The sequence below is a fragment of the Ovis aries genome, chromosome 4 (genome assembly GCF_016772045.2).
Source record: "Ovis aries strain OAR_USU_Benz2616 breed Rambouillet chromosome 4, ARS-UI_Ramb_v3.0, whole genome shotgun sequence".
NCBI classification, from domain to species: domain Eukaryota; kingdom Metazoa; phylum Chordata; class Mammalia; order Artiodactyla; family Bovidae; genus Ovis; species Ovis aries.
This window is the reverse complement of record NC_056057.1, coordinates 66,255,068-66,274,361: the sequence shown is the minus strand read 5'-3', so window position 1 is coordinate 66,274,361 and position 19,294 is coordinate 66,255,068. Positions and strand designations below refer to the sequence as shown.

At 42.2% G+C, this 19,294-nt stretch overlaps 1 protein-coding gene across 1 annotated transcript in view; it reads right to left on the bottom strand.

The window, feature by feature from the left end:
• Window positions 1-10,767: 10,767 nt before the first annotated feature.
• Window positions 10,768-19,294, bottom strand: part of PDE1C (phosphodiesterase 1C) — a 531,506-nt gene continuing 522,979 nt past the window's right edge. The window contains exon 19 of the mRNA XM_004007921.6: window positions 10,768-11,050. Coding sequence (XP_004007970.1) covers window positions 10,881-11,050 — 170 coding nt within the window. The 3' untranslated portion in view covers window positions 10,768-10,880. The remainder of the gene's footprint in view (window positions 11,051-19,294) is intronic.

Genomic DNA, 19,294 nt, shown 5'->3' with positions numbered 1-19,294 from the left:
TGCATCTCCTCCTTGGCAGGTGGATTCTTTCCCACTGAGCCACCAGGGAAGCCCAGGATTTAAAAGAGAACTCGGCAAATAGCTTATGCCTCTAACAGACACCAGGGGTCAGTGCAGCACAGGAAGTGAGTGGGTCTAGTCAGATTGGATCCACAAATTGATTCCATCAAGTTGAATAAAGTGTGCCTAAATCCTTGTGCTACAAATTCATCATGGTTTCAACCTTATTTCCGGAAATGAGCCATTCATGGTGCCCTTTGGGTGGCACCCATTTCATTTGACTTCTTAATATTCAAGTTCTTTTCAGATAGATTGTTTACTAAAAACACAGCTGTGTTTCTAATGCAACCGCACCCAAGCATTTTTAGCCAATTTTAGGAAATGATGGCATCACCAACTTGATGGATATGAGTCTGAGCGAGCTCTGGGAGTTGGGGGACAGGTGTGCTGCTGTTCATGGTGCTGCAAAGAGTTGGACACAACTGAGGGACTGAACTGAACTGAACTGAACTGAAGAAATGATGAGATCACACCCTGATATTTGTTTCCCCAATCTGGATTAAATGAGACCTCCATGTTTGGGGGGCAGGATGACTTGAAAATTATTCACAACCTAAAAGTTCATAGTTACACATTATTTGGCAGGAATTTTTAGGACTTCAAGCCCTCAGCAGTGTCTCAAAAAACCCAGAGATCTGCTCCAAAGAGGTGAACTAGGGGAGCCAGAATATACAGAAGTTTTGCAAAAAAGGACAGGTAATCTGAACATCAAAATACTATTGTTAATTAAAGGAAAAACACATACTCAAGGAATTTGGTGCTTTTTTATGTATGGAAAGATGCAAGAGTCTGGGCTCACTGAAACCATTCATTGATATGCACCTCTGGAGGACAGCATGGCAACCCACTCCAGTATTCTTGCCTGGAAAATCCCCATGGACAGAGGAGCCTGGTGGGCGACAGTCCATAGGGTCACAAAGGGTTGGGAGCAACACTGCACAATAGGCACCTCAGCTGTCTAGGAATGATTTCCTGTGTTTTCATGTCCAGAGTTCCTCAGGACTCACTGTCGGGAGTGGCTGCAGTCTGACGGCTGCTAGATGGCAGGTATCCTTTCCTTCCTGAGTTCCTTCAGAGACCACTAGCTCACCATCCGTGGGGGCCGCAATCCTTGATGGCTGTGATATCTTTTGTTTACTAATATGGTAGGAAATGTTTGGGGTCTCAAAGAGGTGGACATGACTGAGCATCTGAACACAATAGTAGACAATATTCCATTTCTCACTACCTACTTTTAAGGGCGAGGTTGTAAGGGCTAGAGCTATATTCTTTTCTTCTCTAGGAATTTTAAATCCAAAGATAAAATAGAGACCGTATGAATAGTAAAGTAGTTTTTTTTTTTTTTTTTTTTAAGGAAAAGTCTTGTTGTTTAACCACTAAGTCCTGTCTGACTCTGCAACCCTATGGGCTGTAGCCCGCCAGGCTCCTCCGTCCATGGGATTTTCCAGGCAAGAATACTGGAATGGGTTGCTATTCCCTTCTCCAGGAGATCTTCCCAACCCAGGGTTCGAACCCAGGTCTCCTGCATTGCAGGCATATTCTTTACCACTGAGCCACCAGCCACCCCCTTAGTTCAGTTCAGTTTTGTCGCTCAGTCGTATCCTACTCTTTGCGACACCATGGACTGCAGCACGCCCAGCCTCCTTGTCCATCACCAATTTCCAGAGCCTTTTCAAACTCATGTCTATCACATCTGTGATGCTATCCAACCATCTCATCCTTGGTCGTCCCATTCTCCTCCCATATTCAATCTTTCCCAGAATCAGGGTCTTTTCAAATGAGTCAGCTCTTCACATCAGGTGGCCAAAATACTGGAGTTTCAGCTTCAGCATCAGTCCTTCCAATGAACACTCAGGACTGATTTTCTTTAGGATGGACTGGTTGGATCTCCTTGCAGTCCAAGGGACTCTCAAGAGTCTTCTCCAACACCATAGTTCAAAAGCTTTAATTCTTAGGTGTTCAGCTTTCTTTATAGTCCAACTATCACACCCATACGTGACTATTGGAAAAACCATAGCCTTGACTAGACAGAACTTTGTGGGCAAAGTAATGTCTCTGCTTTTTAATATGCTGTCTAGATTGGTCATAACTTTTCTTCCAAAGAGTAAGCATCTTTTAATTTCATGGCTGCAATCACCATCTGAAGTGATTTTGGAGCCCCCCAAAATAAAGTCTGTCACTGTTTCCACTGTTTCTCCATCTATTTCCCATGAAGTGATGGGACCGAATGCCATGATCTTCGTTTTCTGAATGTTGAGCTTTAAGCCAACTTTTTCACTCTCCTCTTTCACTTTCATTAAGAGGCTCTTTAGTTCTTCTTCGCTTTCTGCCATAAGGGTGGTGTCATCTGCATATCTGAGGTTATTGATATTTCTCCCAGCAATCTTGATTCCAGCTTGTTCTTCTTCCAGCCCAGCATTTCTCATGATGTACTCTGCATATAAGTTAAATAAGCAGGGTGACAATATACAGCTTTGACATACTCCTTTCCCAATTTGGAACCAGCCTGTTGTTCTATGTCCAGTTCTAACTGTTGCTTCCTGACCTACATACAGATTTCTCAAGAGGCAGGTCAGGTGGTCTGGTATTCCCAACTCTTTAAGAATTTTCCACAGTTTGTTGTGATCCACACAGTCAAAGGCTTTGGCATAGTCAATAAAGCAGAAGTAGATGCTTTTCTGGAACTCTCTTGCTTTTCCATGATCCAGTGGACATTGGCAATTTGATCTCTGGTTCCTCTGCTTTTTCTAAAAGTTTAATTCAGTTCAGTCGCTCAGTCATGTCTGACTCTTTGCGACCCCATGTGCTGCAGCACCTCACGCCTCCCTCTAAAAGTCTGGCCCCAGGTAAATAGCAGGGAGGGAACACAGCCCCACCCATCAACAGAAAATTGGATTAAAGATTTACTGTGCATGGCCCTGCCCATCAGAACAAGACCCAGTTTCCCCCTCAGTCAGTCTCTCCCATCAGGAAGCTTCCATAAGCCTCTTATCCTTCTCCATCAGAGTGCAGATAGACTGAAAACAACAATCACAGAAAACTAACCAATCTAATCACATGGACCACAGCCTTGTCTAACTCAATGAAATTATGAGCCATGCCCTGTAGGGCCACCCAAGACGGACGGGTCATGGTGGAGAATTCTGACAAAATGTGGTCCACTGGAGGAGGGAACGGCAAACCACTCCAGTAGTCTTGCTGTGAGAACCCCATGAACAGTATGGAAAGGCAAAAAGATAGGACACTGAAAGATGAATTTCCCAGCTCAGTAGGTGCCCAATATGCTACTGAAGATCAGTGGAGAAATAACTCCAGAAAGAATGAAGCGATGGAGCCAAAGCAAAAAAATAATACCCAGTTGTGGATGTGACTGGTGATAGAAGCAAGGTCTGATGCTGTAAAGAGCAATATTGCACAGGAACCTGGAGTGTTGGATCCATGAATCAAGGCAAATGGAAGTGGTCAAACAGGAGATGGCAAGAGTGAACATCGACATTCTAGGAATCAGTGAACTAAAATGGACTGGAATGGGTGAATTTAACTCTGATGACCGTTATATCTACTACTGTGGGCAAGAATCCCTTAGAAGAAATGGAGTAGCCATCGTAATCAACAAAAGAGTCTGAAATGCAGTACTTGGCTGCAATCTCAAAAACAACAGAATGATCTTTGTTCATTTCCAAGGCAAACCATTCAATATCATGGTAATCCAAGTCTGTGCCCCAACCAGTAACACTGAAGAAGCTGAAGTTGAATGATTCAATGAAGACCTACAAGACCTTCTAGAACTAACACCCCAAAAGATGACCTTTTCATTATAGGGGACTAGAATGCAAAAGTAGGAAGTCAAGAAACGCCTTGAGTAACAGGCAAATCTGGCCTTGGAAGCCTCCTAATGACACATTCATCTTCAAATATATGTATTCGTTTTTCTGAATCAACAGATTTTGACACATAAAGAGATGTTGAATCATCAGAGCCTTAGTGAAGTGAAGTTGCTCAGTTGTGCCCGACTCTTTGTGACCCCATGGACTGTAGCCTACCAGGCTCCTCTGTCCATGGAATTTTCCAGGCAATAGTACTGGAGTGGATTGCCATTTCCTTCTCCAGGGGATCTTCCCGATCCAGGGATTGAACCCAGGTCTCCTGCATTGTAGACAGATGCTTTTACCATCTGAGCCATCAGAGCTTTAGGGTGAAGGGAAAACTTGACTTGATCTTCATCCGGGGATGATGCATTGATATTAACAGTTGAAAACTCCGATGAAATAGAACCAATTATATGGAGCTTTGAGCTGGGGAGGATTTTGAGACCATGTCTGGACTTGATAAGAAAAGTTACACTAATTGCTTAGTGATGTCTGCCATAAGTGAAGAGACAAGGCCTGGCAATATATGTGTTACCTGTTTATACATTTTCTATCTCCATCTTGCTCTGGTTTGATACCATCTCCAGTCATTACATTTTTGAACATCTGTTTTATATTAAACATTGTGTTGGTTGGTTTCGAGTACACAAATACAAAAAAAAAAAAAAAAGAGATGGTTCCTGCTCTCCCAGAGATGATAATACAGGAAGGAAGAATTAAAATCTGACTTGAAGCAGAATCACTAAAGTTTCACAAAGAAGTAAAAATAGAGCATTCTGAGGGTTAACCAGGGTAAAGACAGCTTTAGTCAAAGAGATCAGAGCATATGTCCCAGAGGTGAAATTGTCTCTGGGTCATGAAAAATAACCAAGATTTCCACAGGGAGACTAGACATAGAAGGAATTCCACAAAAACAGAGTGACGTGAATACAAATGAGACTGGGCCGTGTTCAGTCAGGAAACTGCTCTGGGGGAAGATGGGAAGAACAAAATAGTGCTGAAGGCGATAGCTGGCACTTCCTGAGGAACTTGCTTGTCTGGAAAAGGCACCTTTAATATATTCCCCACAAATTTATTCATTAAACAGAATCACCAGATGTTATCTGCAAGCCCTTATGGCTTAGAATCCTTGAATTCAAACACTTTTGGCATTTATTTGACCTGTTTGGGCTGAGTCTGGTTGAAGAGTAGGCAAGGAACTCTGCAAACTTTGTGCAAAAATGTAACCTACGTCTCAACGTATTAACCAGCAATAAGAACAATTCGTCTTCCCACATAGGTTTCTTAGAAGAGTTAAACATTTGGTGGTTATTACAGTGCTTGGGACCAAGTGGGTTCTAAAAAAGTATTAATTGATGAGTGAGCGCTATGGTCCTGGAGAAGGAAACAGCAGCCCATTCCAGTGTTCTTGCCTGGAGAATACCATGAACAGAGCCTGGTGGGCTACAGTCCACAGCGTCACAGAGTTGGACACGACTGAACATGGCACCAGAGTCAAGGAACCAGAGCAGGACTCTACAGTTTCATTTTCAGCAGTGCGTATCGGTCTCTGCTGTCCCATTAATTAGTATCCTTTTGCCCTTGTGTCTTAAAGTTTAGAATCCTCTTCTACCAGATGAACCATAAGAGATCCTGCTAAAAGAGCAACAATCATAGATGGATTGTTTCCATGATGGCTGCTTGCCAGGCAAGGTGCTTCTATAAGCACAGATCTGCTGACCCTCTCAGCCAGGTGTTCGAAACAAAACACTCCATGGAACATCCACAGAGTCCGAGGTGAATGCTGAAATTACCCAAGTGAATATAGCATGCCACAGTTATTGTCACTTGTTATTTCCAAAAAGCAGGGTTTCATGTTTTTTGAATAAAACAAAAGTATAATGAGTGCTCACAAATCTCCTAAATTAGTCTTAAAAACAGATCTTACCATCAGCAAAGGCATACTTTGCAGTATCTATGATACCCCAGGTTCTTCTCTTGCCTCACCTGGCTTTGCCGAGGGCACCCCGGGGCTATGCCTGAGACCAAGCCTGGAGTCAAGTCATTCATCCTCAACTGCCATCCCAAAGGCATTTTCACTTTTAACCTAATTTAACAAATTCTCAATAAATCAAGATGTTGGCCCAATAGGATTTTTTTTTTAAACTGGAAGTGGATACAGAGAATATAATTGACCAAATGAAGTTGGCTGCCAGTGGGAAAACAAATTCAAATCTTGCCAACGAATAAGTGAATTTCCATATGTTTTAGGAATGAATTTGGAGAGAAATCCTAGACTTATGAAGTGGTGGTAATCAACCATCTCTACCCTTTTCCTCTGTCCTATGGGGCCTTGGGGGGTTGGGGGATTAGGGGATTAATAATTGTAATAATGAGAATGTTATATGCTGGCCCTATGTCAAAAGCTCCGTGGATGTGCAGGGGCAAGGTTTAACCAGTTTGTGGTAGGAAGAGGCACTGGAAGGTAGAAAGAGAAGAAAATTAGTATTCTCTGAGCACCTGTGAGTGGCAGTCACTCCCCTAGCCATATGGGGTTGGTATTATAGCCAGATTGGGGAACAAAAAAAAAAAAACCACAGAACCCCTAGGGCTTGGTGGGGAAGCCAGTCAGGGCTTAGAAAATTGAGACACTTATTTATTATTCTTTTCTTACACAGACTGGTCCTGCCTAAGAATTGGATTGTTGTTGTTGTTAACATTATTTGTATTTAATCTGAACATATTCCAAAATTTAAATGGGGGTGTGTGTGAGATCTCACATCTCTAGCCACAGTAATTGGTCTACAGGAAGGGACTTGGGTCTGAGATGAGCCAATCCTAATTCTTTCTTAGGATTTTATTTTATTTTTTACATAGTATTTCTTTCTTTTCTTAAATTTATTTTTAATTGGAAGATAGAATTGGGTTTTATTAAAGAGAAAAGAAAGTCATTTCAGAGCTTTGGTCCGTTAATTTGTGTTTTCAGGAGCACACGTCCTTTGTTTGGCAGAGTGGGTTCATAAGCTTTAAAAATGTCTAGAACTTGTGTGGTGTAGGAAATAAGAGGGATAGCTCTGTATATTCACAGGAATTTGAAGTTCAAGAGGGGATTACAGTCTTGGTGGCTTCCCAGGTGGTGCTAGTGGTAAGAACCCACCTGCCAATGCAGGAGAGACACGGGTTCGATCCCTGGGTCCACTGGAAGATCCCCTGGAGTAGGAAAAGGCAACCCATTCCAGTATTCTTGCTTGGAGAATTCCATGGACAGAGGAGCCTGGTGGGCTACAGTCCATGGGGTCACGAAGAGTCGGACACGACCAAAGTGACAGCACACAGGTCTTGGTAGAAGGAAAACACTGGGAAGACAGAGGCGAGTCCCTGTCTAAGGAACACATGGCCAGGGAGAAACCCTCCACAAAGGCAGACCAGCGGATGTTGGTGTTGGTGCTACATTTTTGATTAGTTGCTTCTTCTGTGTCATCATCTTCAACCTCCCAGAAAAGTCTGTTCTATACAGCGGACTTGCGTGGGTAGAACTTGGGAAGAATAAAGGCAGTGAATGGGGGACGTGAAGTGGGGTGAGCAGGAACAGAATGAAGAGCAGTGAGAGCAGGAAGTAAAATGCAGGGAGATGGGTCAGGGCTTCAGAGGAGGTGGGACATGGGAGTAGAGGTGACCGTAATAGATAAAAGACGGAGGCCCTTGAACTCCAAGGTGCAGGAACACACAGGGGAGGGCAGTACCGAGGGCGGGGATGTGGGCTTTCCAACTGAATGTGGAAACATGTACCAAAGAATCAAGTGCAGTGTGAGGCAGCAGCTGATGCCTATGGGAATAACTTGGTGGGTCACACATAGTTAGATGATTAACTTCACTGAAATGGAAGAATGTTAACAACCTATTTGGTCATAGAACTGAAAGGGACATTAATCTTAAACTCAAAAACCTTACTTCTTTTACTGCATTGCACTCTTTCTCCTAGAAATAATAACTTATATTTATTGAGTCCTTACTATACACTCAGCCTTATGTTATGCTGAGGCAGATACTATCATTCCCGTTTTATAGCTAAGGAAACTTAAGTTCAGCAAGAATATAAAACATGGTAAAGATTACAGAGCAAACAAAAGACAGGGCTGAGATTTAATTACAGATTTTTTTTAACCCAAAGTCTCAGTTCTTAATGACAAGCCAGAGTTTAGTCTGATGATATAAATTGAGTTGCTAAATAACACAGATGGTTACCTATGGACTAGCTGCTATTCTTACTCATATTCTCAGTGATTTATTGGCTTTCCAGTGCAGGGAGAAGGAGGGTTCTTTTTCTTTGTTTTTCAAACCATCACCTATACCATCAGGAAGCAAAATGAAAGGGTAAGTTAGACTATTCATTTTGACAAGATATTCAGGACTGAATAGTGCCAAGCATAAGGGAAATCTAGCTCTTTTCAAATGAATCCCAAAATCTGCAGAAGAAAAAGATGACTCACAAGAAAGTTCTTTAAAAGTATCTCTTTATTTGCCAAAAGAATATAATCTGGCATATCTATACAATCCATCATGCAAAAAACATGGTAGGCATTTCATAAGCAATGCAGAATTTCAATATCTGTACACTTGCTCAAATAAAAGATAAAGGCTGAAAAGTGACAGCTTGGGATTAAAGAATGCAGAAGGAGCCAACTTTCTTCCCCAGGATCATGACTTCCAATGCCAAGAAGCACAGCCACAGTGGCAGTTCTACCACTGAAGGTACTGACAGACAGGTGAGGACTGTCACGTGTGGGTTGATCCACTGGAGGCCACAACCTCATGCTTAGTTTCACTGTGTGTCTAAATGGCTCTGGGCAGCAAGCACTAATGTACCTGTATACAAACAAGTGGGCTTCCCAGGTGGCTCAGCAGTAAAGAATCTGCCTACCAATGCAGGAGATGCTGGTTCCATCCCTGGGTTGGGAAGATCGCCTGGAGAAGGAAATGGCAACCCATTCCAGTATTCTTGCCTAGAAAATCCCACAGACAGAGGAGCCTAATAGGCTACAGTCCATGGGGTCACAAGAGAGTCAGACATGACTTAGCGACTAAACAACAATACAGGTAGGAATTATCTATTGAGTTAACCTAATTCAGGTGGATGAGACTCTACCAGCCTAAGGAAGTAGGCTCAGGCACCAAGCAAGGAGTTAAGAATTACAATTGCTTCCTTAAGGAAGTTACAGTGATTTTCCTTTCTGTATACGAATTAAATTTCCCTGAATACTATCATAAAGCACATTGTAAATAAATTACTCAATAGCATGATGGGCACTAAACTCTGGTGCTAACTCAACTTGCAAAGCTGTGGTTTATTGGAAATAAACGTGGAGAAAGAGGAGAAAACAAGCCCTTTACAATCAGATCCCAAAGGCTGTGGCTCAGGGCACAGACCTCCCTTTGAGAGGCATCCCAGAGAGTTTTCCTGGCTGTGAGATGCTCTAGCAACCTCTGTTGTGGACTTATGATTCTCCAGGCTCAGCAATAGCAATCCAAACCCAGTAATCCCTAATCTTCATCATAAAAGGAAAGAGTGGGAGTTGTGAAGCCCACTTTCTAAGTAAGCAAACAGGCTTTTCAAGGTGATGCCATATAGACAGGGCTTGCAACTAGCTATATTCAGGACAGGCCTGGAGGTCAGACCTGCCCGACAACAAACCTGAAGTTTTCCGCTGCACCAGACTATTTCCAAAGGGATCAAAAGCTATTTCTGACTTTGAAACCCTCCTTACCATTTCTGTGAATTTAGTCCCAAAGTAAAAACTCTAGGGAAACTTACTGAAGGGCTAAAAAATGCCACCATACAGAAAGGTAAGTTATAGACTTTCATGCTGCCCACAGCTGTGAGATCAACTGGGCTCCCAAAGAGACTTAGATATGTGGTCTATTGGGAAGATGACCAGAAATTTTACTTAAAGATACTTCTAACCTTATGGAGAAAAATCAGGAAATAAGGAATTCAAATTAGGCTCAGCATTTTATAGTCTCCTGAAGGAGGACCATGAGACTAAACGGACATCTCCTGGGTCAATGTTAAAGCACTCTGAGGCATGGGCATCCCATTGACTCCTGGCATTGTCTACTGTGAGTGAAGATGAAGGACTGGAGGAGAGCAGAGCCAAAATGCATCTCCTCCCAACTCTCCAGTCCCGACAGTGAGGCAATCGGGCATAAGGCTTACAATGAGAAACAAAATAAATACTTGGGAATTCCCTGGCAGGCCAGTGGTTAGGACTCCACACTTTCACTGCCAAAGATCTGGGTTCAATCCCCAGTCAGAGAACTAAGACCCTACAACTCGTGCAGCAAAAAAAGAAAGAATGAAGACAAGGGTCTTTTTTTTTTCACTTGGACCTGCTTTGTGAAGCCTAAGTTCAGAAGTACCTATGAATACAGCTCATCAGTCCTCCTTTCCCTTTAAGATTGCTTCATTCAGAAGTACAACTTTTGGTTGGAATGCATTTACTATGAAAATTCTGTTTTTTGATGAATTTTAAATATTCGTATTGAAAATTAGAAACGATGTTTTAAACAGTGCATTTCTTAAAAACAATAATTATTATTAAACCTATATTTTCATTGAGGCAAATTAATTTCCAGGGATGAAAAAAGTGTCAGTGGGCGGAATCTCATTTTTTCTGAACAGGTTGCATCCTTTTAACTTTGGTCCAATTTAGACTTTGAAAGATCTATACCGATAAAAGCCAAAGGAGACAACTCTTACTGGTTTGCTGCTAGAGGCTGCCCAAATCCTGTGACTGATGGATCAGAATAGCAAAGGGGAAACTCACATACAGTCTTCACCATGCCTTGGTGGAGTCAACAATGATAGAGCCAGCCTCAAAGGCCTCCAGAGTTCCTGGAGGCATAACCGGCTATGGCTGGTGAGTGGGCAGAGGCAGCTGAGCAGGCCTCTCCTTCACTCCCTCTTCCCCTGGCCTATTTCCTGTTCCAGTTATGAGAGATGTTCTGAATCTTTTTCATTTTGATCCTCTGATCCAGCATCTTGTACCTTGCAGGATGTTCATCAGTTTTCTTTGGGACTGAAGGTGCATAGGAGCTAGACGCATAAGCAGGGCGTTTAAAGTGACGCAGCGGAGGCTTGATGACTGGAGCCATGCAAAGGAAGACAGACAACGGTTAGCCTCACCAATGACACAGTGTGCCCGAATCCTGTGGGCAACTTCCTGGCCCCGAAACGCGTTTGTTTTCTTTAAAAGCAGGAAACAAATAGGGTTGAACTCTCACTAGAAACCTTATTGCAAATAGATGAATAAGCACGTTCTTACCTTGGCCATTCAATTAAAATAAATAAAGACAATTTCCTAGAGATAGACAGTGATGACGCTAGAATACAAAGATTCTGTGACAATGAATGGATGAATTTAAGGAAGTAAGAGCGAGCAGTGGTGTCACTTTGGGAAAGAGTACAGTAAACACAGGTGAGCACAGCCGTGTTGTTAATCAGCACTTACCACTGCATGTAAGCTTCTGTGGTTGCAAAGCAGCATGTAATCCTGGAGTGCTAATAAGAAGCACATCACCACTGAGAAAATATTCACAACGTCCATGTATAAAGGTCTAGTAACCAGAATATAGAAAGAACTTCTTAAACTCAACAAAAGGAAACAAAAAACCCACTTTAAAAATAAGGGCTTCCCTGGTGGCTCAGTGGTAAAGAATATGCCTGCTTATGCAGGAGACATGGGTTCGATGACTGGTCCAGGAAGATGCCACATGTCGCAGAGCAACAAAGCCCGTACTCCGCAGCTACTGAGCCCGTGCTCTAGAACCTGGGAGCCGCAGCTACTGAGCCCGTGCGCCTCAACTACTGAAGTCCAAGCGCCCGAGAGTCCACGCTCCACAGCAAAAGAAGCGAGCGCAGTGCGAAGCTCACACACCACCACAAGAGAGTAGCCCCTGCCTCCCACAGCTAGAGAAAAGCCCACACAGTGACAAGGCTGGCACAGCCAAAAGGAATACATATTTTTAACAGTAAGTAAATACCAGCAAAAACCTGAACAGACTCCTTGCCAAAGAAGATATACACACAGCCAAAAAGCATGGGCAAAGATGCTCAACAATTTTTGCCATTCAGGAATTGCAAATTAAAATAACAATGATATATATATATACCTACATATCTACTAGGATGTAGTACTGTTGAATGAAAAAAAGCATATATACATCTAATCTTACATTATAAAAACATAAAAGTGTGTGCATAGGAAAATCCGGGAGGACATACATTTAAACCATAGAAGTGGTTATCTCAGAGTAGTATAACATTGCAATTTTATTTCTTTTTGGTTATATACATTTTCTATTTTTTCTACGATGATCAAGTTTCAGTGATCACATTACTAAATTTTTTTTAAAGAAACATACTTTTTTAAGAAAAATCTCCCCTTTTAAATTTTTATTATTTTAAAATATAAATTTATTTATTTTAATTGGAGGTTAATTACTTTACAATATTGTATTGGTTTTGCCATACAGCAACATGAATCCACCACAGGTATATACGTGTTCCCCATCCTGAACCCCCTCCTTCCTCTCTCCCTGTACCATCCCTCTAGGTTATCCCAGGGCACCAGCCCCAAGCATTCTGTATCCTGCATCGAACCTGGACTGGTGATTCGTTTCATATATGATATTATACATGTTTCAATGCCATTCTCCCAAATCATCCCACCCTCTCCCTCTCTCACAGAGTCCAAAAGAGTGTCCTATACATCTGTGTCTCTTTTGCTGTCTCACATACGGGGTTATCGTTACCATCTTTCTAAATTCCATATATATGCGTTAGTATACTGTATTGGTGTTTTTCTTTCTGGCTTACTTTACTCTGTATAATAAGCTCCAGTTTCATCCACCTCATTAGAACTGATTCAAATGTATTCTTTTTAATGGCATAGTACTTTAAAAGGAAACATACTATTAAAAGTCTCTTCAACAGAATCAAGTATCAGAGCTATTGAATAAAATCATATATAACAGAAAGTCAGGAAAACTGAGCTTACTCTGAGCTTTAGTCCTAGACCTTTCAGAGCACTCATTGCTGAGTATACTTTTCATAGCCTAGAGATTAATATTCATTCATCAACTTCTTAGAGCACTTTCTGTGTGTCCTGAACAAAAGAGGCAGAAACCTCTGCCCTCATGGGGCTTTCATTCCAGGGACCCCCTCTGAAACCTGTGACTTGTTTAAAGAAGGAAGTGTTCAGTCATAATAACTGATGATATTACTACAGGCTGCATACTACCCACACCAACTTTGCCCTTAGAATTTAGACTAACACATAGTTAAGATCTTCAGCAAACGGTCCTGTAGTGTCATAATAATGTACATACAGAAGAAAGTTTCATTCTATTTCTTGGGGTAAACAAGAGATCACAGCATAAAACTCTCTATGAACAAATATAAAAAGAGTCCTGTTACCCTGGAGAATGGAAGAGAAACAGGTGAGGGCCTCGAATTAAAAGCTGATTGTCCCACATGTCTGGGCTAGCTGATATACTGCTCGTTAAGTCACAACCCCTCTCCATATTCATTCTATTTTCACTACTCAGCATGAACCCAGCCAAAGTATTATTGCATTTCCCACTTCTCAGCATGAAGAAACATTTACCGTTTGCTAGAATTCTGATTGTCAGAACAGAAACTCTCCTTGCCACTGGAGCTGCTGCAAATAGTCGGACCCGCTGATAGAGATCGGCTCCCCACAGAGACTGTGGCAATACTCGTGCCTGCTGTCACCCTCACTCAAAATGTGGGAAAAAAGAAGAATTCATCAGTGCTGTTTGTACACACTGATTGCCTTCCCCCTCTACAGGGGAATGTGATTTGATGACAGGGCAAAACAGCAGCACCTGGGAGGAGCACAGGACCTTTCTTGATTTTAATGAGGACCTTTCTTCTGGGATGATGCTGTGGCCACTTAAGGACTCTTCATCTTTTGGCTATTCCTGAGCTATTTCTGGAAGGGGGGGTCGGTCCTTTCCCTTTCAATGACTGGATGCCTCCCACAGTTGAACCCAAGCAGTAGTGTTACAATCTTCCTCTACTTACCCACCCCCAAACCCTCCCCACTCAGGCAGAGAAGAACCGAACTGGGAACAGAACCCCCTTCCCTTCATATGCTTGATTATCAGCAATTTGGACCTTTTCCCTCTTGGGGACACAAAGTCTGCCGTCGTCTCCTAGAGCAATTTACTTGGAGAAAATTACCTCATTAGCTAATGCATATTTGACAAAGGCAAATATCTGCAGTGAACTTGGGAAAGTCATTCTCTATATTACTGAGTACTTTCAAGCGTGCTTAGGAAAAGAAAAGTTCCAGACAAAAACTGATGCATCATCCTTTATTTGACAATTAACACACAATGTTTGTTTTCCATAGAAGTGATGCTCCTTTAGGAGTTTTAGTCCTCATTTGTTTAAATCTTATTTTTTCATAAACGCAACGGTGTTTTCATTCTCATTCATTCTTTTTCATTCCTCCCAAAGTGTCTATGACTTTCACCCTTTCCCCTGCCAGCATCAACCTTTTATTCTGTCTGTCTCTAAGACCCCTTGGCTCAGTAGCTACCTTCCCCCCCACCTCCACCATAGGAAACTAATGCAGAGAATTCTTCAGAAAATAGATAGAGATTTATTCACATATTGAATTAATATAGCTGTTGGTTGGATTCAGATGTAGAAATATGAATGAAGTTTTTTGAGTTGCTTGTTTGATTGTGTATACTGATTCTCCAAGTACCCTTCAATCAAGTTGCAAATGTGGTCAGCATTGCTGGGGGAGCAAGGGGTTCCTCGGTCAAATGTAACTGGGTTAAACTAGTATGATCATGGCAGGACTTCTCCAAGACCTAACTGAAGGTGGCGTGGGTTGTGAATCCCTAAGAACACCCAGTGGCATGTGGTTTTCTCAATTTCATTAGGCTAAGGAGCCCCCTTTATCAGGAGCATGCCACTCTTTCACAAAGACTGGGTTGTTAATTCATCATTCCTATTGCTATCATATCATATCATATCATGTATTTTATTAATTCAGCATGCCCTGTTGTCTGCACAGAGAGCAGGCAGAAAGAATGGTGGCTAGTACTCATCTAATCTAGGTGCAGCCCAATTTCTGTGGTTAAATCAAAATCTGCATTAGAACTCAACTCTGTGTGTTTGGTTCCCCACAACTGCAGTGCCATCTTTTGGAACCCACTGCATTGGCGGCAGCAGCAACTTGGAGAATTTCTGAAATTTGCTGCAGAGCACTGCCTCCAAAGACAGCAATTTGGTTCACTTTTAGCTTCTGAAAAATTCTAACATTGGTACCTTAAAAAAAAAAAAAAAGAAAGAAAGAAAACAGAAGTGTTGAGCATGTGTTTTCTTCTCTTTCAAAGATAATGCCATTACATGATCTTGAAAAAACCTGGACACATTTTCTCTTCATTTACACATACCATATACACTAAAACTAACAAGGTAAAAAATAATCTTTTGTTGCCTCCTAAATGCTGTTTCACATGGAGAACAAAATCCCCTTGCCACACATTCCCTTTCTGAAATCCATGTCTCTTGGTATCTATCTGAAATTTGATGCTGAGTCCTTATAAAAATGTATAAAAATCATCCATGAGTTTTGAATTGCAAGGGATTGACATGTTAAAATTCATTCTATGGAGGATGGAATGTTGTAAGAACTGAGTCTGTGATTTTTATTTCAGGATCTCCGATGATAAAATTATATATCTGACATACATCATATACTAGGCATGATGCAAAGAATTTAATATGAACCAGCCTTTAATCTTCACTACAATCCAACAGGGAGGCACTATTATCACCTTCTTTTTGAGTGAGGAAACTGAGGTGTAAAGAGCTTAAGAAAAAGTTTACACACACATGTTGGAAGTCTTGATTCTGGGTTCACAGCCAAGTGGTCTGAACTCAGACCTCCAATATTTAAAATAACCTGAGACCTAAGTTCAGGGTGAGTTTTAATGACTACCATAATAAATTAAAATATATCCGAGTATGTATCTGTGATACATAGGATTCCTGAGCACCCTTATTAGTAACCATAATCATATTTCCCCCAAAGCAAAAGCAAATCACACCCCATTAATACATTTGTGTGGTAATGGCTCAGGGAGGAACCACATAAAGGTCATGGCTAACAACCTCTTACATAATAGTTGCTTTTGTCTCTTCCCTCAGCTATGCAGGGTTGGGAGGCTAACAGCTATTCCAGAAGTCTGAGCATGGGAGACAAGCTTTCAAGTTAGGGGAGCCCCACAATCTTGAATGAAAATTTTAACTTGGTGGTTCTCACCCTTCACTGCATATGACAACCACCTGGGGAGCTTTAAAAAATCTTGAGTATATATGGAAGCAACTTAAATGTACATCAACAGAGGAATGGATAAAGAATATGTGGTACATATAACAATGGAATATTACTCAGCCAAAAAAAGAAATGAAATTGGGTCATTTGTGGAGACGTGGATGGACCTAGAGAGTGACGTGCAGAGTAGAGTAAGTCAGAAAGAGAAAAACAAACATCACATATTAACACATATATGTGGAATCTAGAAAAATGGTGTAGATAATCTTATTTGCCAAACAGAAACAGAGATACAGATGTATGTGTATTAAAGGGAAAGAAGGGAAGGGAGGAACTGGGAGATTGGGACTGACACACGTATACAATTGATTTGCTGTTGTTCAGTCACTCAGCTGTGTCTGACTCTTTTGCAACCCCCATGGACTATAGGCCACCAGGCCCCTCTTTCTGCGGCAAGAATACTGGAGTGGGTTGCCATTTCTTCCTCCACGGGGGCTTCCTGACCCAAGGATTGAATCCATGTCTCCTGCATAGACTGGCAGATTCTTTACTGCTGAGCCACCAGGGAGACCAAGGTCCATCTAGTCAAAGCTATGGTTTTTCCAGTAGTCATGTATGGATGTGAGGGTTGGACTATAAAGAGAGCTGAGCACCGAAGAATTGATGCTTTTGAACTGTGGTGCTGGAGAAGACTCTTGAAAGTCCCTTAGACTGCAAGGAAATCAAACCAGTCAATCCTAAGGAAATCAGTCCTGAGTGTTCATTGAAAGGACTGTTGCTGAAGCTGAAACTCCAATACTTTAGCCACCTGATGGGAAGAACTGACTCATTGGAAAAGACCCCTATGCTGGGAAAGATTGAAGGTGGGAGAAGGGGACGATAGAGGATGAGATGGTTGGATGGCATCACCAACCTGATGGATATGAGTCTGAGCAAGTTCTAGGAGTTGGTGACAGATAAGGAAGCCTGGTGTGCTGCAGTCCACAGGGTCATAAAGAGTCAGACGTGACTGAGCAGCTGAACTGAACTGAATGAGAATATAGTGTATAGCACCAGGAACTCTACTTAATACACTGTGGTGACCTGAATGGGAAGGAAATCCAAAAGCGAGGGGACACAGGTATAGGTATGGCTGATTCATTTTGCTGTACAGTAGACTAATGCAACATTGTAAAGAAACTATACTCCAATAAAAATTAATTTGAAAAAGTCCTGGGTACCCCAGACCCACAAAAGCAGAATCTACTGGGGCTGGGTGTCAGGTTGGGGCCTCAGGAGTTTCTAAATCTCTTCCGAAAATTCCACGGTGCAGGAGTTTGCAAACTACTGTTTTAGTCTCACCAATCTTCCCCTTCCTCATTTTCACAAAGCAAACAACACCAATAATATTTTAGACATTGCAAGTGTTCTGTAAACTGTAAATAGCTGGCTGGGGCTCTTGCTATAGTCTGATCACAACAAACTGCCTGGTTGGGAAGGAATCCTTTATGCAGCATTTAAAGTTACTTGTGGTCTTTGAAATTGTGCTTTTTTTTTCCTCTCTCTCTCTCCTACTGGCATAGGTTTTTCTTCCTGTTGGGTCTACCATGAAGACAAAGCTCTGAGAAATGAAAAAATAAAAAGGCTCTTTTTGTTGGGAAAAACAACTTTGAGGCTATCACTTGAGAACTGTGAGGAAGTCCACATTAAGAAGAGCCAATATTCAGAGTCAGCAATCTTTTCTAAACACATTGAAAACTTGGAAAAGCAAAGAGTAAGACCAAAGAGTATGTTCCTAGGGTCTGACTAAGGGATGAGAGTAACAGTGGGAGCTTTGACGTTACAGAGACCTGGTTTTAAAGCCTCCTTTATGTCCCCCAGCTATTTGATTTGGGGCAGACACTTCCCCTCTGGAAGCCTCCCTTTTTCCCTATGAATAACAACATTATACACCGAACAGGGCTCCTTGGAAGGACTCGGCGAGATGTGGCATGTGAAGGATGATCACGGTGTCTGGCACAAAAGAAGGCCTTCAGTGAGGGGCAACTTTTATCATCATCATTATTATTATAGTGACAGTGACTGAATCTGAGGGAACTGCTGGTTGCTAAGGGGAGACTAAACCCAGAGTGAACGGAGATCCTAAAGGACTGCGGACCGGGCACTGCCATCCGTGATCTCAGGCTGGTGGAAAGGGGCTGCTCACTCCTCCAGTCCTTCCCAGAGAATCAGCCTGATATCAGTCTTGGCTCTGGATTTGTCTTCCCTCTGGACTCTTTCTAGCTTCCTTTTAGGACATCTTGTCAGAGCAGCTGCATTCCAAACCTGACTCATGCCAGATTCTGATCGAGGCAACCATGCTGACTTGCCTGGTATGGATTAACTGCGTTCTGAAGATGAGTTCATGGGAACACACACAATCAGCCAAAAGCCTCCTCTCACTGCTAACATCAGCTCCATGGAGCGCAGAATCAAGATGGGTTCATCCCAATTCCAGAGGCAGAAACACACCTTTTATCACTAGCGGTGTGGCTGAATTGGTTTTCATAGCTGGTCTTTTCCTTAAGGGGAAGGTGGAAGATGTTCATTTTTTCACCAGAGCAGGAGATTTGGTCCTCGTTCAATACTTAGGCTTCCCAGCAGACAGTTTTGAAAATGAAAGTGAAATAGAACAACTTTTTGTGAAGCCGGGCCTTTGCTGTTTAAGGAGCCTGGTAGCCTGTCTTCTGCACGTTTCAGTTTCCTTAACATCCATTCTCTCATTTGTGGTCACCCTCCCCCACCCTGGAAGGAGGGTCAGATTCAGTTCTGTCTCTGCCCCCATATGACTGGGATGTATAATTTCAGTTTTCCATTATAAAAACACAGAGACAATAACACTCATGGCAGAGGCCAGAGTGAGAATGGCAAGAAACCAGCACGTGAGAGACAGCCAACACAGCACAGACACAAAGTAGGTGCTCACCCAGTATCAGCTTCCATCCTGTTCCTCAGAGGAAGATCCTGCATTTTGGGAATTATCTGGAAGGT